The sequence below is a fragment of the Hyaena hyaena genome, unplaced genomic scaffold (assembly GCF_003009895.1).
Source record: "Hyaena hyaena isolate Hyena2069 unplaced genomic scaffold, ASM300989v1 scaffold_367, whole genome shotgun sequence".
Taxonomy (NCBI): domain Eukaryota; kingdom Metazoa; phylum Chordata; class Mammalia; order Carnivora; family Hyaenidae; genus Hyaena; species Hyaena hyaena.
In genome coordinates, this window is record NW_024081002.1 from 921,347 (window position 1) to 946,893 (window position 25,547).

The 25,547-nt window shown below is 48.0% G+C and overlaps 1 protein-coding gene across 11 annotated transcripts in view; it reads right to left on the minus strand.

Moving 5' to 3' along the window:
* Positions 1-25,547, minus strand: part of FGFR2 (fibroblast growth factor receptor 2) — a 109,051-nt gene that overhangs the window by 38,775 nt on the left and 44,729 nt on the right. For all 11 annotated transcript variants that reach the window (XM_039250471.1, XM_039250469.1, XM_039250467.1 and 8 more), the window contains 2 exons: positions 16,860-16,983; positions 489-679 (listed from right to left, as the gene is read on the minus strand). In XM_039250471.1, the coding sequence (XP_039106402.1) occupies positions 489-679; positions 16,860-16,983 (315 nt within the window). The remainder of the gene's footprint in view (positions 1-488; positions 680-16,859; positions 16,984-25,547) is intronic.

Sequence of the window (25,547 nt, forward strand, 5' to 3'; positions counted from 1 at the left end):
TTCTTTTGCAAGTAAAATGTAAACGGTTTCTAAAAGACGGCTACTACCATCTGACCCTAACATCGTATTAAGAGAGAACGACATTGGCATTCACAGTACACACTGGGATGAGGCCTAGAAGTTGCAAAGCTCGTTCAGTGTACGTCGTCGCACGGACTCTGCACAAGCACCCTGTGGGGGACCTAGCACCACGATCCCCACTTCTATGGATGTGCGGCTGAGCCTAAACGTCTCTTCTGAGATCTCAGGGCTGATCAATAGATGAATTAATCTGATTCCAATGATATGAGCCCTTCCAGGAGCCTGCAGTTCCCTTCTGCAATTTTACTAGCACGTCCAATAATCTCCTCATTCCCTCACACACTCTCTCCTGGCCGGTCCGATAAGAGAATCATTTTCTCACACCAACAGGAAATCAAAGCACTTGTCCCCAAGTCCACAACGGAGACCCCAGGAGTGGGGTCCCTTCAGATTCAGAAAGTCCTCACCTTCAGAACCTTGAGGTAGGGTAGCCCGTCGGGTCCGTATTTGCTGCCGTTCTTTTCTACGTGTTTGATCCACTGAATGTGGGGCTGGGCGTCGCTGTAAACTTTGCAGACAAACTCCACGTCGCCTCCGACCACGGTGGAGGCATTTGCAGGCAGTCCAGCCTGGAGGATGGGCCGGTGTGGCGATCGCTCTGAGGGAGAGAGGGAGGGAAGGGGGAGCGGGGACGGGGGAAGGAGGGGGAGGGGGAAGACGGATAAATAAGTTGTGTTGTCCAGAAGGCTGTTCGGGAACGCAAGCCAAAAAGGCCTCAAGTCTGCTGGCTGACTCCTTTGAAATAACACCGTGGCCCAATGCATAACAAAAACGACTTCAAAGGAGACTGCTGGAGCACGACCCTTGTAAAAAAAAAATACTTATTGAGAAAGAACTTCATCCATCTCATCTTATTGGTTGTCCGTGACCACCTACCGAACAAGGAAGATTTTATTTTGACAATCGAAAGACAACGGCAGGGGAATGGGAGCCCCTTCACTGGGATCATATCGGAGACTGGCGTTGACCATAAACTTCACATCGCAGGCAAGGGACAAGACTAAGGCACCCTGACCACCAAAATGGCTCCCATACACAGTGGCTCCTGCAACATCTCGAAGATGCTCTGAGAAGACTTCCACTTCTTTTGAAAAGAAAAACTGAAAGCTCAAGCTCAAATTCATGAACTCCTGAATGAGCAACGGGCTTCGTCTCTTTACGATGGAGTTACTCCTTTTTACTCATTATTCACCCATACATTTCCTTGATAAGGAAATGCTTAAGTAGCTTAAGTGCTGCTACTGTAGGCCAAGTGTTAGAAGCACAAGCAGAGATTCTTTTTTTAAGTTTTTTTTTTTTTAATATTTATTTTTGAGAGAGAGACAGACACGGAGCATGAGTGGGGGAGGGGCAGAGAGAGAGGGAGACACAGCATCCAAAGCAGGCTCCAGGCTCTGAGCTGTCAGCCCAGAGCCCGACACGGGACTCGAACCCACAAACTGTGAGATCATAACCCGAGCCGAAGTCGGACGCTCAACTGACTGAGCCACCCAGGCGCCCCCCAAGTAGACACTCTTTATTCAGATGCGGCACCAAAAGAAACCGACAGACATCAGTCCCCCAATCCTGGTGATGTTCTAGGTCATGTTCAAGGAAGCCCCGGGGAGGATACGCTACCATCGCTTCCCACCCTCACTTGCCTTGCTTCTCTCTCTAGGACAAAAGTTCTCAAGAAAAGACATCCCTCATCTTACACCTGGAAAGGCTCCACTCCAGGTTAGGGGTGGTCTCTGCAGAAGTCTTGGAGAGGACACCATGTCAAGGTGCATGAGAAACTGTACCCAGGAGTGAGTCCTCAAGAATCTGGTAACAGAGCAGCCAGCTATGTGATCCTGTCCACAAAGGCATTAGAATCACAAACTAGCTAGAACCTTCCTACATGGCAGTTTGGTCAAGAGCCATACATACCCAATCATCCAGCCAGCCAGCCATAAATGCATCACCTCATCCCCACGTACCTCCATGTTCAAGGCAGCCTCCCTCTCTCTCTCCCCACCGCAGATGCCACCACATTGAACCTCTGGCTTAAAAACTGGCCAAGGGAAATAAAGAGATCCCAGCGGACCCAACATACCAAGGATGCCTCCACCCTGCACCTGAGTATCCCTGTGCACCGGGCTGGAAATAGCAAATTAGAAAGATAGATATCAAAGTGCTTCTATATTTGGGCCTTTCAGATTAAAATATCATTTAGTGGAATTTGCTGGACACAAGCCAGACCATGTGCAAATTGATTTTACTGCACAAGCCTGTTGGTCTTTAAAAACTTTAAAAAAGAAAGAAAGAAAGAAAAAATGCTAGTGGGTTACTCTTAGCACATTTCATTCCAAACTTTCCTATCACTTCTCACACACCTACATTTTCACATTAAACAGATAAGGATTTCAGAGCCTCCAAAAAATCATTCATTTGCCTGGTGTTACCCTGTAGGCTGAGCAAAGGACCCAGAGGTACTAGTTTTGTGGACAGAAAATCTCAAAGCTGGGATCCCTTCACACATCACCAGAAACCCCCCCTCTTCGGCTGATGCACAATCCCAGCAACGGGCCACGGCGAGCCTCCGGGTCAGGTCTGGCAGCCAGCTGGATGCCATGGGGACCCGGCTTGCGGCTGGCAGGGACAGGTCTGGTTTAAATCCCGGCGAGCCCCAATCATGCGAGAAGAACAAAGTTAAGTCCACATACGCACTGTCTTCACCAGGCGGCCTCCTCCCAAGAGACTTAGTGGGAGGGGGCTCTGTCCTCTGGGCCGGATGGCATTGGCCAAGCTCACAGAATCCGCTCCTTTTATACATACCTGATATCGAGGCGATTTACTCTTTCCCAGAGAGAAGTGAACTTTAGGTATCAATTCACTCTCTGGCTCAGTTTTCCAGTTTCGTGTGCCTGTGTTTGTGTGTTTTCCAGATAAATATTTACAGTGGACCGAAATATTTATTCTTAGAAACAAAGGCACTGTAAAAATCTTAAATGTCATAAGCCAGATCAACGGAATTTCAAACCAAGTTCTCCTTCTTAAACATACTTGCTTCTAATAAATCGTTTCACAAGCAAACACTGTGCATGTAATACCAAATAATGATGTCCCGCGAACAATGGGTGCATTCAGACCGCCCGACACCGCCGGCCCGTGCCAGCCTTCAGCAGGGAATGCAGTCACTGGGAAACACTGCCAGGGGCCCGCTACAGACCCGCAGCCTTGTTTTACTTGCGGTCAGCGTGCTGCTATGCTCCAGTTATTAAGTTATTCCATTGCTATCTTGACTATTTTCACCCCCCCAAAAAAAAAAAAAGCCTTTGCAATGGTTTAATGTTATTGCATTTGCAAATTATAGCGTACCAAAATGTTACCGGCTTGCAGCCTCGAATTTATCCTTTTGAATTTTCTCACCTTATACAAAATAACCCCTTAACCGCCCCCCAGCTCCCTCTCCGCCCTTTCTCACTTTGGGTACAAAACCCGGCAAGCGGGATCGCTCTGTAATCGAAACCTTACACCGTCTTCCAAAACTTATTACAGCTGCCTTCGGTATAAAATGAAACCTTAGAGAATGTTATTTAAAATGTTTTTAAAAAGTCAGTAGGCCTCATGTTTCGTTTCTCCACATCAGGCTTTGATTTCCTTTGCAACCTTATTCTCTGCCCTTAAACAAGTCAGAGAGCAGGCCCCAAACATCTTGGAAAAAGTCCCGGGATGCCCGTATCTGCGAAACACGGGGCGCCCCATCTCAGATCCTGCAACGACCACTGTTCCCTGGTGTCTGTCAGACCCATCGGGGCGGTGATCAGCAGCAGGCGGATGACGGAGATCAGAGCAGAAGCTCTCGCCCTGGGGTGAGAGCAGAATGCAGGCAGTGGCTCCCGCAGAGGGGGGGACTCCGCGGCCAGGCCCCCGTGGGCTCCTGGGAACACCGCAAGAACAGGACAGTGATGGGGGGCACGGGACCCTCAAGAGCTAAGGTGCTCTCCCTGGAACCTCGCCAGGCCTTCAGGCAAAGCCAACTCCTTAGGTTCCCAATGCTCTGGAGCAATGAGCCGATATAATAATAATAATAATAATAATAATAAGTATGTCCATTATCTCTGGATTAGAGAATAAACCTCAGAGCTGGCCCATCTCTCTCTCTCTTTTTAAATGTTTATTTATTTTTGAGAAACAGAGACAGAGCATGAGCAAGGGAGGGGCAGAGGGAGAGGGAGACACTGAAGCAGGCTCCAGGCTCTGAGCCATCAGCACAGAGCCCAACGCAGGGCTCAAACCCACGGACCACGCGATTATGACCTGAGACGAAGTCGGACGCTTAACCGACTGAGCCACCCAGACGCCCCTCGCCCATCTCTTGTTCTTCTACATGATAACAAAACCCACAGCTTCTCCACCAGGAAAGATTTCCAGTTTTTAGGTGAGGTTCTCTTACAACATGTTTAACTCTCAGATCTTATACAAAATAGATCCCCCCTGCCCTCCAAAGAGGCAGTGAAATAAATGTATGGAAAACAGAAAAGCTGATGAGGAGTTCACCCCCGTGCCTTGATGGGGATTTTTTAAAAATTTTTTAATGTTTTATTTATTTCTGAGAGAGACACAGCATGAGCAGGGGAGGGTCAGAGAGAGAGGGAGATACAGAATCTGAAGCAGGCTCCAGGCCCTGAGCTAGCTGTCAGCACAGAGCCCGACGCAGGGCTCAAACCCACGAACCGTGAAATCATGACCTGAGCTGAAGTCGGACGCTTAACCAACTGGCGCCCCTTATGGCGATTTTTTTTAAAATATCCATTCTGAGTCCAGCAGGTTGCTCTAAGACAGTGCCCGGACCTGAAACGGGTTGAGAACCTTTAGAAGAGCGAGTCTAAGGCCCCTGTGTGGATTCCAAATGGAGACAGAATGGAAAGGAGCCCGCAGGGCGAGGCTGCTGCCCATGGGGCATCCGGCTGCACTACGAGAACGGGGTTCCACCGAATCAGCGCACAGTCAACACAGGCTGAAGTGCTTTAAAAGATATGTTCTCTCCCCCGCGTTTTCGCTCACTCCCTTTTGTTGAGAGCGCCGAGTGAGTCCCCCTTCCCAAAGCAGAAGGCCCAGCTTAGGAGTCTCTGTTTCGAGACTGACCTTCTCAAGCCCTGCTCCAAAGCCGGGAGCCACAACCAGAAAGAGCGGGCGGAAAAAACAGCCTGCTTCACTCCACGAGGTAATTATTGAGAGAGAGAGAAAATACCTGAGTGACAAAGAATAAATCTTGGTTAATTGACCACTGAAACTTTATAACATCCCAGTCCCTCCTCTGGACATAATAATATGTTTGCTCGTAAAGCATCCCGGGGATCAGAAGGAGACCAGGTTCTTAAATTACACCTATAAATTAATCAAGCCCAGAGCTGTTGGTTTCCCAGCACACATTGGTCTCCGGAGTATTTCTCCCCCAAAAGTTCAGCAGTGCTTGCCACAAAGAGCCACTTCGAAGCTGTTCTCTCAGCAGCAAAAATGCCAAGAAACTGAAATCACACAGAACGCCCAGGATCGATCTGGAAACAGCACGTCTCCTGCTCTGGGGCACCCATTCATTCACGGAGGGTGGAGAACCTTGCCTGCTCCGTCCTTCAGTTGAAATCGAAATGAAATCAAACAATTCGGAGGACAAGTGAAAACGGGAGAATTCTTTTCCCGAAAGCCCAGCCTCGCTTGGCCTCTGAAGAGCAGGCAGTGGTTGCCTTCGTTGCATAAAAACACACTAAACCAGTTAGCAGGAGGCGATCAAAGCCCTCTGAAGCTGAGGCACCCATTAACCTGCTAAAGACCTCATGCTAATTACAATTAGTAGAATGAGTTCATTGCCGTGTCAAGACTCCACCTAATGCCCTCAATGCAGACGGGACAGATCTAGGTGGGTTCTGAGTTTTGTGTCCCCTACGTTTTCTCCAGCCTCTAGAAATTAGCACAAAGGGAGATCAGAATTACTGACCTACTAAAACTGATCAATAGGAAGAGGTAAGGTTTGGATGGGAGCGAACAGGAAGCAGCACACACACTTTTAGAAACAGTCCAAGTGCCCATAGCTGGTATTCGGGCTTGTCATCTTCCAGAACACAGGAGTGGCCTGGGATACTGAGCACCTAGAATAACTTTTAAAAAAAGAAAAAAAAAATGCACTTTTGTAGGTCACCGGCTCATTGCTCTTCCTCTGTCCTAAGCTTTAGCTTAGCCTCATTTTCCTCTTGCCTGGTCATCTGACTCTGAAGTTGTGCAGACCTGGGCCGGGTGGGAATCCAGCTTCCTCCAAAACATACACATTTCTCCTACACGGACCGCAGTCTGCAGACCAAGCTCATCTGGGGAAAGGCAGAGGCCCTCGTGGTGCGGTGCCTCGGTGACTTCTGGAGGCTGCACCACGTGAAATGCTGGAAGCAAAAACACCACTAATTCCTTTGTGCTTGCTCGATGAGGTGGACAGCGGAGTGATGTGCTGGCCAGGGCTGGGCAGCCTGGGAAGACGAAGCAGGTGGAGGCAAAGCGCCTTCCCTAATTAATGTCATAGACCGTATTATGTGGCTGGGGGCTGAGTGGCTTCTACCAGCTGGGTGTCAATTTAGGTCTTCTTGGGCGAATTACACGAGGAGGGCTGCGTGTTATTTACACCCCAAATGTTTACGATACCCTGAGCTCTGTGCCTTCAAAAGTGAAACTGGAAGTGTAGGCTCTCAGGTGACCATAAAGTTATGATGAAGTTAAATTCAAAACTGTCTTTCCTGGGGCACCTGGGTGGCTCAATCAGTTAAGCATCCGACTCTTCATTTTGGCTCGGGTCCTTATCTTGTGGGTCGTGAGTTCGAGCCCCGCATCAGGCTCTGCACTATCCGTGCAGAGTCTGCTTGGGATTCTCTCTCCCTCTCTCTCTCTCAAAATAAACTTTAAAAAGTCAAAAATGCCTTTCCTCTAGTTAAAAGGAGACGTGGCTCTGAGATGATGAAAAATCCTGGCGATTAGATGGTGGTGACGGTTGTGTGTCCACGTGAATGTAGTTAATGCCACACAGCTTTACCTTCAAAACTGGCTAAAATGGTACGTTTTGTCGTTACGCATGCCTTGCCACAATTTTTCAAAAGGAGAGAAGTGGCAAAGGTGACGTGGTCATGGAGTGAACAAGATCTATTTCTAGGGTCGTGGAAAACCTGCCTTCTCAATTAGTGAAGTGTATTTATCTTGTCCCGTTTACTGACAGCTTCTCTCGGCCCTGACACAAAGGACTCCGCACAAGGTCCCTCCCCATCTTGTGCTCGGTTTTCACGCTGATGCAAAACTCGGACGTCAGTCTCCCCAGGTTCACTGCAGTGGTGCTGGGGTAAACACAGCTGAGTGCAGTCACGCTGGGGAGCCACATCACAGAGCCTCAGCACCCCGCCACTCGTCGTGGGGGGAGGGGGCTGCAACATCTTTCTGGAATGCAAGATTATCAGCTGGTGTCTGCATAGCTGGGTTTCCTCCCTGTGAAGAGTCTGCTGGAAATGTTTTTTTTTAAGTCCCTGAATTAAACATACCTTCCTGCTGAACTCCAAACTCGGAGTATCTTCTCTCCAACGGTTTGAAAGAATCTAAAAATCAAATCACTGGAGATTCCCCCAAAGATAGCAGCACTCAAAACTAAGCCTTTATGTTGAAGATGTTTCTGTCGACACGAGAGAGGGCTGCGTTAGTCTGCCTCTGGAATTCTGTCCCAGAAAAATGGTCACCCAGGTGGCCAACAAATGGGTGTGTGCAAAGCTCGCCATGGTGGCCTCTTTTGTAACAGGAAAACAGCCTAAGTCCCCACCCAGGGGGAAAATGATTAAATAAATTTTAGTGTCTCCATGACAGAAGCGCATATGGGACACTAATAATAATGAAATAATCAATATGTACAGACAAGGGGAAGAGGTCTCCAAAAATAACATTCACAGGCGTCATCAACTTTCCTCTTTAAAAAGGGCTTAATTCTTGAGGAAGTCTAGAAAACTCTATCATGCTAATCTCTTAGATGTTTTATTTTGCTCCTGGGGTGGTTCAAGCAGAAGTAAAAGCTTTCAGCCCATCTGAGCAAGCAAGAAAAGCCTCCCTTTGCTACAAAGTACATGAAAGGATAAAACCTCTTTGGTTTTCTTAGAGGCAAACTCAGACACTGAAAATAGAAGTGACTCTGGGTGCTCCACGCTGTAAGCATCACCAATAGAGGAGCTTCCAAATGGTCACCAAGCTCACACAAGGCTCCACTTCTCACTTTCTGAGCCTATGAGATGCCTCAAGGCAGCCTGCAACCCAGCCCAGGCCCTACTGCACATTCGGTGATTGTGTCCTGCACAGAACGGTTTTGTTTCTGTTGGCCAGAGTGTAAACTGCAAAGGACTAAATCCTTCACTTTTCCGCCCCGGTCCAGAGTGTATGCTGAGCCCAATAAAATGAGGACTTCCTTTTTCAGAGAAAGCACAACTGCCAAATGATCCTTCCAGAATAATATCCAATGCCTGTCTAGCAAAATAACACCTTCAACCTGCTATGAGGGGACATATATCTGGGGCACCATGTAACCTGTTCGTTTGCACACTCCTTTGGGATGGAAGTATGTGTGACAGAACCCTAGAAGGGGGAGGCTCTGGGAGAGAAAGTAGTTCTATCACGATCCGGGAATCTCCATCCCTATCTACCATCTCACTGTGGTACTTGGGGGGGGGGGGGGTCTTCTGTGCTGTGATGGTCAACTGACTGGCATCCCGAAGGCCATCTGCAGGCTGCTTCCTGGTCAGGATTAGCCAATCGAGAGTGCTCTGCTCAAACCAATGAGGTCCTCACCTCCTCAACCTCTCTCTTCTCAGGAGAAACAGGAAATCTTCGCCATCACAGCACCATGACCCCCCACCCAGCCACCTCTTCCCCACCTCCCACCTCCGTTTGATGTCACTAATGATGGAAAGATACGATAGGAGCTCCAGAAGCCGCCTTTCCCAATCGAGCCTGTCCTCTAGGTTGGGAACACATTCTTCTTACAGTGCTGGGTCATTTCTGCCCTGCCCGCCCCTGGACTGTGAAAATACACAAAGTCAGTACACAGAACAGTGGGCTGTTCTAAGGGAGGAGCCCAGAGAGGCACTCTGGGGGAGGTGTCATTTATGACAGGAAGAAATCTGATGGCGTTTCTAGCTTTACATTTTAATGAGAGTTGATGTAATACTTCCCAACAAGGGTCTTTTGGTTTATAAAGGTGACTAGAAATTGAAGCTGTATGGAGTTTGGAGAGAAGCTCTGAAGACATCTTGCTTCAGAACTTGCCGCGGTGGGGCGCCTGGGCGGCTCCGTCACTTTAAGTGTCCAACTCTGAATTTCAGCTCAGGTCGTGATCTCACAGATTGTGAGATCAAGCCCTGCGTCAGGATCCACGCCGACAGTACAGAGCCCGCTTAGGGTTCTCGCTCTCTGCCCCTCCCCCACCAAAATCAATTTCAAAACATTAAAAAAAAAAAAAAAGACCCTGCTGTGTTAAGAACCACAAACTCTAAATATTAAGTGACTCGTTAAGCTGTTGTTCTTCTATTATTCTAATTCAGCACACACTGCCAGAGATCTTGCAAAAGTCTAGCACATGCTGGGCACTGTGACTGGCATCCGCAGACTTACAGCTTTATGCCAAGACTACTCGCTGATGCTCAGACCGCAGCAGACTTCTCCCCACCCCCTGCTCTGCCCTACACTTCCCTGCGGTATGGTGAAGAGACCCCTCTTTTTAGGAAACTCTGTAAGACAGTAACGTGTCTATAACACTTCTACATCCTCTTTGCCCACACCATCGACTCCATGCCAAAGATGCGACAGGAGATCAAATATTAGCCTTCTCCCCCAGTCACCTCAGCCGGGACCCCTGCCAAGGTCTAGAGCAATCAATAAGGCTGCCTTCCTCCACGACGGGGCAGAGGGCAATTGACAGCCTGCAAAGGGCACGACAAAAATGCTGACACTGCAAGGTCCCAATATGCCCCGTCCCCATCGGCTTGTGCCTGCTCCAGCCTCAGGAACCAGAGCGCAAGAGAGCACCCGCGCCCGGTGCCCAGATCGAGTAGCTTCTTCCTGGTATGGTGCTGCAGGAAAGCACTTATTTGCTGGTCAGTACGTTTGGAGTGACGCAGCCACCCGCTGACCAGCTCTCGCCCCGTGAAATCCCGGTTGTGAAACAGGTATAAAAATCTGCTCTGAGGTAACCAAAAGCTCATTAAACAGTAGCTCAAAGGAAGTTTTGAAATCTCTGTCCTGGAGGAAAGGAGAGGAGAGAGACCCCTCCTTCAACCAGGGCTGCACAGATCGCACGCACCTCAGCCCAGAGGAGGTGGGGGACCACCTCACATAGTGACTAACAGTCAAATCACATGGTTCTATTATTTAAAAGCACTGCCCCCAGGGCGCCTGGTGGCTCAGTTGGTTGAGCAGCTGACTCCTGATCTCAGCTCACGTCATGTTCTCATGGTTTCCTGAGTTGAGCCCCACTCAACTCTGTGCTGACAGCGGGGAGCCTGCCTGGGATTCTCACTCTCCTCGCTCTCTGCCCCTTCCCCACCTGCACTATGCTCCCTCCCCCCCAAAATAAATAAAACATTAAAAAAGATTTTTTTAAGCACTGCCCCCTACTATCTCATCCCCTTCCAGACGATGGAACTGAGGCTCTGGGGTCCCTGGACTTCTGAGCTACCATAGCTGGAAATGAATGTGAACGCCTCCACCATTTCATTCCCACCGGAAGTGCATCCAGCAAGGGGAGGAGTCCCATGAGGGTTGAGTAGCAACAGCAGTAGCAATGGTTAGGAAGGAAAGGAGGAAATGGCTCTGGGGACACAAAAGCAGCAGGACTGTGCTTCCTACTCAAGCCTGCTCGGTTCCATGATTCTACGCAAACTAAACAAGCCTATTTATACAGCCACTCGTTGTGACCTGTTCCCCTGCATGGCACCCCAGCCCACAGTCAACAGGGGGCCATCTATCCCCCCATCCACCCCCCAAGCGAGATTTCACAACTCTAGGGCTGACATGCAGGACCAAAGTCAGGGTGAACACCAAGTCTTAGACCTAGAGCAAGAAAAGGAAAGAATTAGTTGGGAGCAAGAAGACGGATATGGAAAATCAAATGAGGCCCGGCCAGGAAGCGTCTAGGTCAAGATGCCTCAAGTTCAGAACCCCCAGGGGCTCTGTGGGGCCGAGGCTGGTGGACGCCAGGGAAATGCACACTTGTGGCCACTCAGAAGGTAAGAGTCAAGTGTCCAATGTGTTTAAATCTCTGGATGCATTGTTTTGTGTGTGTTAATGCCATCTACCACTGTGGTCACCCTTCCTCAAACAGAGAAACCAAAGCTTTTGTCTAGGAGCCAGGGTGTGGCAGAAAACTTGGACAGAGAGGGGTCTCCCGTCAGGAGCCAGTGAGCAGGAATGACCCTAATTTTGACCACTTCAGTAATAAACCAACCAGGTAATTAACGAGGCCACCATTTCATTTACTTAAATGCCACTTTGTTCCCAACCCAAGAAAGATAACAAAATTCATCCTGGACAAGTGTTAAGGGTCCCCTGAGGGCCTTGAACCTGCCTCAGTTGCTCTTCTTCTGCTCAGGGATCACACCAGAGGCTTTGTCCTCCCAGGAAAGAGGCTGCCCTGAGCGGTAAACAATTTATGCAACTTCTCCTTCTCACGCTGTTTGGGGGGGGGGGGGGGGGGGGGGGTTGCCAAGGGCTCAGGACGCCAGGTGTCAGCCTCAGAGCCAAGCTGATCAGTCGGTACCTGGAATGAAAGACACTTCGTTCCTCCTGAACACACACCGGAGGGGGGAGGTTAGCTCCGGGACGCATTCCTTCAGGCTTTCGGGCTCCGTCCCATCACGTCTGGAGCCTAGATTTATGTCAAGGATGAGTCGACAGCACCCTTCTGGTCTCGCGCTGAGCAAGTCAGGGCTGGTGAAGTGGCCTCAGTGACTCTCCACCCAGCCAGAGGGATGCTTGGCCGCCGACTGGCTCCAACTGTCTACTGAGACGCTATCTGACACTTATAGCTCTTGTCCTGGAGGAGGACAAATCTCTGGAAAGTCTGACCGATGGAGGATAAAGCATGGCTGGCCTCAGCAATTCCAGAGGCACCATTTCCGACCTCTGCCCCCCAAATGTCCAATGCCAGGTGAAACGCTCAAACTTTAGGGCCTCTGCGAGTTGCAGAATTGGGGCACCCAAAGAGAGAAAAAGTTCGTAACTCCAAGCCAAAGGGGGTCTCTGAGTAAGGACGGGCAAGGCATCCATTCAATACTTTCATCTCCCTCCCTCCCTCTTTCTCTCTCCTGCTTTGTTGTTTTGCAACAGAGCTGAATGTGGGGTGAGGGTAACAGCAGCACCTTTTCAGAGTCTTGCAGTGGTCCCTGCTGGTCTACACCACGGGACACCAAACACAGAGACCTCCATGTGTGGTGCATGGAGCGTTAACCTACACTTTGAGGACACCCAGATGGAGGTCCTGGCTCTGGGGTTCAGTACTTGGCAAATAAATGCCTCACGGCCTCCCCACCCCCAAACTTGATGCTCCTCAACTGTAAGAGGGCGGACAGGTGAAGGCCGAGGTCAGCTTGAAGAACTTGGAGCTCTCACACACCACGATCTTCCCCTGCATTCTGATCAGTCCTGGGACAGCCTGATGAAGCGCATTAACCAAAGGTGTAAACCCAGCAGGACACGGGAACGGCAGCCAGCGGCCCCTCCTCTTGGTCCCAGCACAGCATTCAATTAATTTACTACAACTTCTGACAGAGTCTAACAAAAGCTATTACAAATGCCTTTTTCTAATGTTTATTTTCGAGACAGAGACAGAGAGCGAGGGAAGTGCAGGGGGGGGGGGGGGAGATCAGAGAATCCCAAGCAGGCTCTGCCCTGACAGCAGAGAGCCCGATGCGGGGCTCGAACTCACGAGCTGTGAGATCACAGCCTGAGCTGAAGTCAGATGCTCAACTGACTGAGCCACCCAGGTGCCCCCAAAATGCCTCCTGACTCAAAACAGTGCTGGTTTGGGGGGAGAAAACCGGCATTTGCTGTTGGCCCCATGACGCCAATTTGGTGTTGTTATCTGTTAACCCAACTGGTCCCTCAGAACCACGGTTGTGGGTTGAACTACGCTCCCTCCCCCCACAAAAGTCCATGTCCTACCCCTGGAACCCACGAATGGGACCCTACTTGGAAACAAGGTCTTTGTAATGAACTAAAGGATCTTGAGGACACTACCCTGGACTGAGGGCCAGGCCCGAAATTCAATGCCAGGTGACACACGGGAGTCACAGAGAGGACGGCCACAGGAAGACGGGCAGACGCTGGAAGGACAGGTCACAAGCCGAGGGCTGCCTCCGCTGAAATTCTGCCCTCCGACGTCTGGCTTCCAGAACGGAGTCAGAGTAGATTTCCGTTGTCCCAAGCCGTCCAGTCTGTGCTTACTTGTCACAGCACCTCTTAAGAAACAGATACAACCACCCCAGGAATGAGCCAGGTCCCATCATTCCGACTTCCTGAGGAGGAGAGACAGGCTCCAAGAAGCTAACTTGCTTGACTTGTCCCGATTCTCTGGGTGCCCCGGTGTGCGGGCTGGCCGAGCCCCTCCTCTCTCTTCACGACACCAGGCTGCCTTTTCCTGCGTCAGTGAGTCTCAGCTCCTTCATCTGTAGACACCGAGGGCCGTGAAACCAGAAGTTCAAGACACGTCCAAGGCCGCGGCTTCCTGGGGGCAGAGCCCTCAGCCAGAACCCAGGACCACAGCCTCCTCCACCGATGAACGACGGCCAAGCCTCACCACCCCCCGGAGCCCGCTCTCGCAGGGGAGTCTGTTTTATTATGGGCACAATTACCGAGATGTGGAGCTTCCCGCTAATTTTCCCTTGCAAGTAAATGGCTGAAAAGTAATGGTGTCAATTTTAATAAGGATCAAGCGAGGCTCCCATAAACGAGAGCATTTCCCTCACACACAACAATGGCTGGCTGTTTAATTCCCCAACACAAGAATGTCACTTAAATTACACGGCTTTTACATTAAAGTCCTTATGGGAATGCCTTTCCAAGGAAGAATTTCAATAAAAAGATCTCACCCATTCTGATGCTTCGTAATATCTGAGCTGCAAACCTATGTATCATAGCAACAAAAATAAACCCTCGAAGAATGTGAACGAGCACAGGACATCGCGTTCACTGGGAGAGAGGCTCCGATGTTCTGGGAGACGCCGACGTAGCTGAGAGGCTGTTATCACGAGGTGGAATCCCGCACTTGGGCTGTGGGGCCGCCAGAAACTCGTTGTTCAAGCCTGAATCCCTTTTGCTGCCGCTTGCGGAGATCTTCAGGACGACCGCCTACCGGCCCTGGAAGTCTACATGAGACTCCCGAGCTGACTCAATTCTTATTTTATTAGTGCTTCTCAAAGCAATTACTGGGGTTTTGAGCAAAGATGAGAGTATTTCACACCTCTGTCTTTCCTGAAAATGTCTTATACTCCACTGACTTTTGGCTTCTATTTATAAAGAAGGTTCAAGGCTTGGAAAATTATTAGGGGTTGAGCTTTAATGGATATTCCCAACCAGCATTGTGTCATTATTGGCCCACGTTTGGCTGGGCAACCTCCCAAATTTGTGACATAATCAGGCCTTTCTCTGCATTACTCCATACGCTGTAGGCTCGCTCTACATTACACCACTGAATCATACGCTCTTTTCAACAAGACTGACTGCCAAGGGATTAACATTAGACAGCACAATTCCACTATTCAGCAGCCCAGTTCAAATCCAACCCTAAACTGTAAGAGAGATTTCAGGGCTTCACAGAGATGAGCTGCCAGAAAGCTCAAAGGAGAGTTGGGGTGAGGGGCTTTTGAATGTTTTACATAACAACTCAGCCTAAAACCTGCTGGGAGCAAGAGCCCATGGCTGAGGTGGCCCCAACCGAACCCAAGGAACAATCTGTGGACCTAAGCAAGGCCACAATCCCCACGGACTGTTACGGCACAATTATTTTATTCGCACAATAAACCGCTTGCTTCAAAATTCAGTATTGAGGACTTGTAGCCCCAGATCCTTCTTTCCTTAAATAGAAACACTTTCGTGTCAAATTCAGGAGATGTGAGGCCCGATATGAATTCCACGGTGTGTGCTTAACCACTAGATTTATGGCCCATCAATGCCAAAATAAATGTTCACCATTTTTGTCCCATATTTGAGTGTTACTTCTTTGTGTTTGACTTGTAAAATATCTGTACGTAGTAATTCCCACTAAGAGATGTTCCACCAGTATCTCTGTAAGAAAAGAGGGTTTTGAAACTCAGTCTTCTGCGAATGCCTACAGGAGAAACATGTAAAAGTAACCAAATGTCACAGTAGTCTTCTGCAGAACAAGAACTTTTTTCACTGAATCCTTACGTATACACAAAAATAAAGACTACCTCATGCTTTCCAAGAGGGGGTTTCTTATGGATTTAATTTAACTGGATACAAAATCAAAATGGTTTTCTGTGTAATTGTCAGTTGACCTAAAACTTCAATGAACCAAGACCTATGAAATTTGGTTAGTCAAGCTTTCCGAAGGTGTTTTAATGGTTCTTTGGGCAATTCAGGTATCTATGGAGCCTCTTGTCGAAGAGTTTATAGTTTACTGAAGGAGACGAGATGCCCGCATATGAAGTAATACTAGGGACACACGCATAGAAAATGATGGAAGAAAGCCTTTGTTCACAGACACCGTGGCTGGGCAGGGGTCTATGGAGTTACAAAGGGGTTGCGTTAAGGCAAAAATCAATCGAGGTGACCTTGGGAGCTGGCGATCTGCAAGTGGCGAAGGACAAACTGGGTAGCTAACTGCCAGCCAGGACTCCAGGTCAGGCGGTGATACTGAAAGTCAGGGTAGATGACCAGAGAAAAGATGGATCATGCAAAGAAAAGATCTTAGCCCAAGATCCCTGCAGCCATGAGACACAACCTAGTATCTCCAATCCTCCAAGACAGAGAAACACCCTTCCTTTATCAGTTACAACAAAACCCATCATAATAGGCAGGATGGGAAGGCATCTGAATTCCAGGACAACAGCCTACTGATCTTAAGACAGGTAATTAAAGTAGCCTACCTATCAGAGCACTTAGATAAAAAAAGAATTTACAACCCCGCATACACAGTTCCCTTTCCACAGGAAAAATCCTTTTCAGGAACAAACGCTGAATCCACAGAACAGCACTGAATGACTTTCTTCCAGTGGAAGTCAAGGGCTCCTGGACCCTACCCTTCCTCCAACCAGCTAGAAGTTCGATCATTGCAATATCTCTTCCTTTACTTGTTAGCCAGCAATACCCAATTCCCTTTCTTTGGATAACGCTGCCTCCCTTTTAAAAACCAAGTTCTCCTAGAGCGTATCTATACCCTTTCCCTGAACACACTAACATTCTTAAGGGTAATCTCGGCTTTCAGAGTGTCAACACATTTCATATCTCGTCCATTTCACACAAGATTATGCTAGAGAACCAAGACTATCACACAAAGTTCATAAAACATGGTGAATCAGGAAACAGAACACCATGCAATGACAGAATAATCCATCTCAAACAACAGCCTGAATAATCCATCTCAAACAACAGCTTGTATTTAGAACGAGGGAAAATGAATCAACGGTTTCTCTCCTTAAACCATGGGGAGAAACAAGACTCACTTTCACGAGGTCAAATGAGTCAAGCTCTAGCAGACGGGCGTACGGCTGCCCCTTGGGGAGAAGCAAACTCACCAACAACATCAAGGTGGTATGTGTGGTTGATGGAGCCGTACTCATTCTCTACCACGCAGGTATAATTGCCTTTGTCAGATGGGACCACGCTCTCCATAATAAGGCTCCAGTGCTGGTTTCGTACCTGAAAAGATCAAAGGGAAGGTGGTTACTTAACAATCTTAGCATAAATTACCAGGTACTCTGCCATCTTGATTTAAAAAGAAGTTGGAGGAGACCAGGAAGTTAGAGAAGAATCACCTGAATTGTGAATTTCCCTCATACTAAGCACTCAGGATGGAGCCAAATGAAAACAATCATTATCACCATGGTGAACGTCTAGGAAGAGGGAGACCGGCATGTTCAGACATGCAAGCGAGCGGAGTGCGTCTGTCACTGGAGGTTAGGTTCCTCCAGAAGCTGCCAAATGGCCAGGCCATTGGCCTACGACCGTTATCAGTGCCCCAGAGGAGGGGAGCTGAAAGATGGCTCATCCATTAGGAAGCCTCGGGCCCCACAGCACTAAGGAACCATATAGGAACGGCACTGGTGAGCGCCTGCTGTATGCCGGGCACTGCTCTGAGCACTCCGTCCGGCCTCAGCTAATGTGATTCTCCCAAGAGAGCCCACAAGCTAGGTGCCGTATTGCTCCCAGAGCCTTCCAGGATGCAAGCCCGCCATTTCTTCCCCTATCTCCCCCAGATGCTGTCTGGAAGTCTCAAGAAGTTTCAACTGGGACCATGCATCTGCCCCGTCCATATCTGGCAATGCCTAAATAGATGATGCTACATGGTCCTGAGAGATATACTCAGAATGCCAAATATGGGAGCAATGAATCTTTCAGAAGCCGAAGTTGTATATCCATCTACCTATAAACTCTGAGACTTTTCAGAGATAAGCAGCACATGTGAAAATAAGTTATTGTGATTCCCACCCACCGTTCTGTCAACATGCGAACAGACTAGACTCGAACATTCCCACCTTGCTTTTAAAATATTTTCATAGACTCAAACTTTCAAGCAAGCGTGACTTTCCCTTACGAAGAGCCAAAATGCAGATTTCATCTTGCAGGTTTAAGGCTTTAACGTTCCCCTCCCCCCCCACCCCCGCTCCCCAATCCAAATCATGTTTTAAAGGTATTTTAGATGAAGGCACTCTAGAGAAATGAAGAAAGGGAGAAGGAAAGAAAAAAAAAAAAAAAAAGCCAGGGCCCGAGTGCTCTGAACTATGATTTCAGGAGTTCCAACTGACCTTCTGAATGATTCCCTGAGCACTGCAAGTGTTTTCTGCCCTAATCACATAAAAACCGATAATACCAGCCGAGCCTCTACAAGCACACGAGTGAGTCAAGGAACTAGAGAATAAAGAAAATCATCCCATGAATGCTCCATTACCAAAACAGGGGGGCAGAGCAGCTGTCCGCTTTGAAAAGCAGCACCACCAGAGGTACAGGGTTATCAGAGCCTGTTACGACACGAGGCGTGTCATGTCAGAGCCGCCGAGGCGGAGGTCAAAACCGAGACCACTGCTCATCACGGACGGTCTTAGGAAGGATCACGGGGGAGAGGGCTAGACTCGTCTTCACTAAGTCCAAGTGCTGAAGAGTGAGCTCTGGGCAGATGTTCCCTTTGCTCCAGCGACTGCCGCCCCCGCCCCCCCCCCCCCCCCCCGTTACCATGAAGATGGTCTCGGTCTGATGGTGGGATAGTCACTTTCACAGTCACAGGTGGAAAGTCTGGCAGTAAAATGAATTGCGGGCATTGGACCCCCACCATGGAGAGAAATCCGTACTCTCCTTTGGAGAAGCCCTGCTTTCTGCTCCTGGCTGGGCCACACACTTGTAGGAGAACCAGATCAGAGGCCGGGTCCCCGCCAGGGAGGGACAAGCACCTGCTAAGCACACACAGTGTACAGAAGGAATGTTGTGAAGGAGCAGAGGTGGTGGCTACATGTCCCAGTGCAGTGAGAATTCTCTATCTAAACCCTGCCCCTCCCTCGCCCCTCCTCCGGGTGCTACCCTGGAGCTGTGTGCTGAGAAGCATCCAGAAGATGCAGAGACAAACTCCGTGATTTAATTTGAGGCAAGTGGGCCCATCAAGAGACCCTCCCTCCCCCCAAGCTCAAAGGCGTTATCAGAAAGGGGACTTTCCTGGCCTCTGAAAGAACTAATCACACAGAGCGTAACTGAGGGATGAAGCCGTGGGCCCTAACGTCACCAAGCCACGTAATCCAGCATTTGGCCCTGCTGTAAATATTCAGTTCTTTGAGCCCCCGCTCAAATGTCATGCCCATAAGCCCTTAATCACAACTAGTGCCTGTTCTGGACCCCATCCAAACTGTCAATGTCTTTCTCGCGCCTGGATCCAGATTTGGCACACGGTATGGTCCAAATGGGGTTGAACGTGAACTGCACGGGCATCATCTGCCTCTGCCCAAGACATTAAATCTTGGCATCCAAAGCCCAGCATACCGCTGCCGTTTTTTAACCCTAGGGCAGCTCCAGTCTCTCGTTGGGGCTACAGCATTTCACGGGAGAGCCTGCTTCAAGAGCCTGAGCTCCCTGAATATGTACTTCCTGGAGATGCGCTACAAATATTAATAAGTTACCATTTATGAAATGCTTTCACAATGGGAAATACATTTGCCAAACAAGGGGTCTCTGCCCTTTCCGAGACCTTGGTACTCAATCAATACTGCCCCATGCAGTGCTGTTAATATTTGCTGTCTTACACCGTTGCCCTGGTATTTGATTCCTTGACATACCACCAATCCCAAATTTTATGAGCTGTGGCATTTTCCAAATGGACGCCCTTAGAAGCTGCCAGTGGTGGGAAGGCTTGACACTTTTGCAGAGGATAACCTACCATTAATTAGTGGTCGCTTAATGACAAGCCAAGAGAGTACAAACAGGAACTCCATCAAGATGGGGAACAAAAGCACAAAGACTTCTTGTGTTTCTTTTCTGAACATTCCGTTTCCAAACCACGATTCAGTGTAAACCCTAAGACACTGCCCTTCTAACAAAAATGTAAGACGTCCTCTTCAATGTTTTTTTTTTTAAATATCCCTCATCTTTTTAAGTGCTACAATTCTCTGCCCAGTTAGGTCAGAGGCAAGCAGCCTTTGCACTCACAGAAGAGGGAATGTCAATACCCAATAAACATATGAAAAGATGCTTAACCTCATTAACAATCAGGGAAATGCAAATTAAAACAATAATGAGACACTGTTATTCACAGGCTGATTAACAAAAATTAGGAAGCTCCATGTCACTGAGTACTTAGTGAGAGTGTAAGAGAAAAGAGACTCCAGTGGAGAATGGGAACATAAAGTAGGAAAAACCTTTCTGTAAGATAATTTGGCAAGGCTTGTTAAAATTAGCAACACATTTTTTTAAACCCAGTTAATTCCACTTCTAGAAATCGAGCCTGCACAGAAAACAGCAGGATTACTGCAAAGCACATGAACAATTTGATTGCTTCGAGCACTGCTTGTAAAAGCAAAACCGAATCCATCAGGAAGAGAGCCATTGACAAATACACCATTCATCCTACAGGACTTAACTCATTCCAACAAAATAGCATACAGTCATTAAAAAGGAGGAGGTATTCTTAAGTTCAGACCTGGGAAGGTATCATTTATAGCTATCAATTAATGGGGGCGCCTGGGTGGCTCAGTTGATAAGCATCTGACTTCTGTTCAGGTCATGATCTCTCGAGGTTTGTAAGTTCAAGCCCTGCGTCAGGCTCTGTGTTGGAAGCTCAGAGCCTCAAGCCTGTTTTCGGTTCTGTGTCTCCATGTCTCTCTGCCTCTCCCCCATTTGCGCTCTGTCTCTCACTCTCTCCAAAATAAATAAGCATTTAGGGGCACCTGGGTGGCTCAGTCGGTTAAGAGTCTGACTTTGGCTCAGGTCATGATCTCACGGTTCGTAGGTTCGAGCCCCGTGTCGGGCTCTGTGTTGACAGCTAGCTCAGAGCCTGGAGCCTGTTTCAGATTCTGTGTCTCCCTCTCTCTCTGACCCTCCCCTGCTCACGCTGTCTCTCTCTCTCTCAGAAATAAATTTTAAAAAATAAATAAAAAATAAATAAGCATTAAAAAATTTCTCTAATAGTTATTGGTAAGTGGAAAAAAAAAGTAGGTTGGATAAAAATGTGTACTCAGGATTCCATTCTATAAATACACACACACACACACACAAACACACACACACACACACACACACTCACTCTCATACACACACACCCTTATCGGTGTCTATAGCCCTGAATCTATAAGCCTTACCCCTGCCCATGGCCAAACCTCTGTGGAAAATTCATCATTAGTCTTCATCCACCAACAAACAGAATTAGGGAGCATGAGGCTTCAAAACAATGTTCACTGAAAACTTTTAAAAAATAACACTGAAACACCGAAACAGAGTGGACTAAAGCTCATGGCCTCAACTCTTTCCCTCCTAACACAAAAAGTGGATTCCGCAAACATTCCACACCATCGTCACAAAGACAATGACGAGGTGGGCCAGACAGGTGTTTTCAGAATTCCTCTGCTACGGAAATCTTCCGAGGTGCTGGTTAAATACCCAGCTACCTTCAGGTGACAACTGGGGCTGTAGATTCAGTTTGTACAATACCAAAACACCTAAGTGAAAGGTGAAAGGCCAAAGACCCAGGCTGTCACCTGGATGTTTGGTTTCCACAGTGGAAAAAAAAAAAAAATCTGGGTATTTCCAAATACCTAGGTGTTCGATAACAAGCAGAATAAACATCCAGAAGCCAGATAGAAAGTTCTGCTCTGTGCCAAGTCGACAAAGACTGTGTCCATGTGATGGCAAATACTCCCAACACTTCCTTCCACCAGTATCAGGGCGCAATTTATGGAGAAAGGCGGCAATCCTTTGGACCCCTGACCTTCATAAAGGCAGCCCACGAACTACAACATGAAGCAGCTGGCATCAGGATGCATAAAGTCCCGCTGTCCTGTGCCACACCCCATCTTCGGCAGGCTCCCAGGGTCTCAAACCCACATCTCTGGAGGCGTGCACAGACCGAGCTTCCCTGTGTCAAGGGCTATGGCACTCCTTGCTGCTTATCACCCAGCAGATGTGGAGGCAAATGCCCGATGACTGCTTAAGTTCCCAAGTCTGCTTTTCAGGTATCCAGAGAACAGGGCGGGCGAGCTCTGATTCTAGGACACAACTGCAGAAACTCTTCCCCCGCTCCGTGAAAAAAGCATGAACAAAGCGTGGAACTCCCAGAGGATCGGGAAGAGAATTATCAAAGGCAAGGAAAGCGAATGGGATTGGGTGGGCACTTAACTGCCTTTTGAAATTAACTCTTTAAAAATCTCATGACCTTCCTGTAAAAAAAAGCTAAATGAAGAATACCAGTTGGCCCAGCAAATGCATTGCTAGGTATACACCCTAGGAACTGAAAGCAAGGACTCAAATAGATACTTACAGCCCCCTGTTCACACAGTCACACCATTCACATGAGCCCAAAGGTGGAAACGTACCCAGTGCCTGTCAACAGATGAAAGGCTAAACAAACTGGGGTCTTTTCCACATAATGGGAGTATTATCCAGCCATAAAAAGGAATAAAGGATACATACAATAGATAGGAGGGCAAATATCCAAGACTCCACTTACATGAATTACCTGCAACAGGCAAATTCAGACAGAAAGATTAGAGAAATGGAGAATTACTGCTCAACGAATACAGAGTTTCTGTCTGGGGTGACGAAAAATAAATGACAAGTTTTATGTTATGTATATTTCACCGCACTTTGCAAAACTCCCACACAGGTCACAGAAGTGGGAAGAAAAGCCTCATATGCCGAGCTGTGCTCTCAACAGGACACCTTTGGGCCAACGGACACATGTTCTTGGGATGCCAGTACTATTTCCAGGTTTCTAATTTGTCACAGTGTTTTTTTATAAAAACAAGGAACCAGAGCTGAAGAAAGTTTATTAAGAGCATCAGCTTTGGAGGAAAACCACCTGGGTCCAAATGTCAGCACTGCCGCTGAGTCACGTGACCTGTAAAAGGGGTGAAACAACAGCACTCCCCTGTTCAGCCCAGCGCCATGGCAGGCGGGGGGGGGGGACCCTGCACGGTCAGGACACACGTGACCAGTCAGTGCATGTCGGCTGATAGCAACATACACCTGCTTCCCCATCACAGACGGCCTGATCTGGCATTAAAGCTGAAATGTCTCGGCTGAGAACGCGGCCAACAAAGTATAAATATATTAATAAGGACATTAGTAGTGATTTTTCCAAATAAACAGACTTTGGGATTAAGCATAACATTTAATCAAAAGCCTCTAATATGACATCTAAGTAACCTGGAAAATGTAAATCTAATTAACCTACCCATCAAAACCACCAGTGTTTCATTGTGATTATAAGAAAAGAGGTTTATGGGGCGGTGGGGGGGGGTGGTGCCTGGGTGGTGGCACAGTTAGTTAAGTGGCCAACCTCGGCTCAGGTCATGATCTCGCAGTTCGTGGGTTCGAGCCCCGCATCGGTCTCTGTGCGGACAGCTCAGAGTCCACACAGAGCCTGGAGCCTGCTTTCGGATTCTGTATCTGCCTCTTCCTCTTCCTGCTCAGTCTCTCTCTCTCAAAATTATATAAACATTAAAAGAGGTTTTACCTTGTCTTTTCTTGGACCTGAAATAGACTAGGAAATGGACAGTCCACCCTGTGTCATGCTTCACTCTGCTCAGGGGCTCTGGGGGAGTTCCAGCCTCCAGATGCCTGACGCCCTGTGCTCTCGGGCCAGTTTCAGGTCCAAGTGGAGGGAGTGCTTTGTTCTGTGATCTCTCTTGGTTCTTATACAGTTATTAAGTGGCATGAAATGCAACTTCTAAGAATACTCTTCCCCTCTATGCTTGAGTCATTACCTGGGAACGACTTGGGAACTGAGGTGGTCTATTAATTACCTCGGTCTTGGGGCTCTCTCCTGCATTAAATTGTAATTACTGTTCAGAGCCCTAGGAAGTAACTAGCCTTAAAGGTAACTTCTTTCTAAAAAAAAAAACAAAAAAACAAAACTGTGCTATTGTTTATGGTAAAAAATGGCTGATGATTATGCTACTAAATCACAGTTGACAGGCGATTACATGTTCAAGATCATCTATCCACACCTGTCATTTTAAGGATAGGTGACCTAAAACACGAAGAGCTTAAACAACTTGCCCAGCGTCAAGACGACGAAAAGGCCCAGGCCCAGGCACAATTAGGGAGATAGAGTTATGCTTCAGATCAACCTTTACCACCATAAATAATACATCCAGCCAGCCTTTGCCCACATACTAAGAAAAACAATAATAAGGCTCTTAGTCACCTAAGGAAGGCTCAGCATGAGTTCTTTGACAAAGGCTGAACCATACCAACAAGCTCTATTGGTCATTTTAATTAAAGTGAGCTTTCTGTCCCATTTCATAATTCTCTTTGATTTTGTTTTGTTTTTTTGTGTTCCCTTCTCCCTTCACTGGCCACATACGCACACCACTTCAGACCAAGCTGTAACACTATGGATGAGGGCCAAGGTGCCTGATTCATAAACAGGTAGAAAGAACTAGGCAGCTGAGTTAGACAGAGCAACCATGGTTTAGAGAAGGAGATTTATGAAGAAGAAGAAAAAAAAAAAATCACAGAAATAACACACATTTGTTTTTCGGAAACTTTCAGGTCTTGCTTTCTGGAAAAATACATCTTGGAAAACTTGACACTTTGCTTCTTCGTTAAATTAAGTGGCAAAGGCATGGGAGTCGGGAGAGGGACATTTGGACACGGGGCTGTCCACGTGTCAATGAGGTCTCTGCTTTAGGGGGACTGCACTGTATACACCGGATCCCTTTGGTAGAATGCTGGAGAAGCAGGATTCTTTAAAAGCGCCTGTAGGTAGTGTCTGAAAACCCAGTGGTAGCAGCCATGCTCCTGACTCTTCTGTTCAAGCCCTGAGGACGCCTAGGCAGTCAGAGAGCTGGCTGCCTCTGTGACTACCGACGACTTCATGACCCGGGGACCTAGGCTGGGTCTAACACATCGTTCACAAAGCCTACGCTTTAGGTAACTATGTTTTCTTGCAGGAGATGAGAAATCTCTGTCTTTCCCCTTCAAGTCCCAGAAGCCCCTGGGACTCCATGGAATTTCTGAGAGAACCAGTATCTCCCAAATCAACGTCCGCTGCCACAACTGTTGTGAAAACTCCTCACTAAATCCAGGTTACTACCTTTGTGTTTGATGGGGTGACACCCCCTACAGCCCAGGGCGCTCAGGCATTGCCAGACTCTTCTCCGGAGAAAGTCCGGCGGGGCCAGAACCATGTCCTTGTCACCTCCAGCCAGCACACCACGTTCCAAAGGTACAGTTCTCTCCCCTCCTTGCCTTTTTTTTTAAATAGCAAAACATAACTTTTTTCAGATTTTATTTTTTAAGTCATCTCTACACTCAAGGTGGGGCTCAAACCCACAATCCTGAGGTCAAGAGTTGCACGCTCTGCTGACTGAGCCCAGCCAGGCGCCCTGAGAGCAAAATATTCTTAGGATTTTTGCTCCCATGCACTCAAATTCCCATTCTTTCACTCCAGAAGTGGCCCCAACATGATAACAACAAAAATCTTTTGGTCATCTGTGCCCCCACGGGAACAGGCTTAAGGTATTCGGCGCTCCCCACGTTGCTCTAAAAAAAAAATTCTTTTTTAA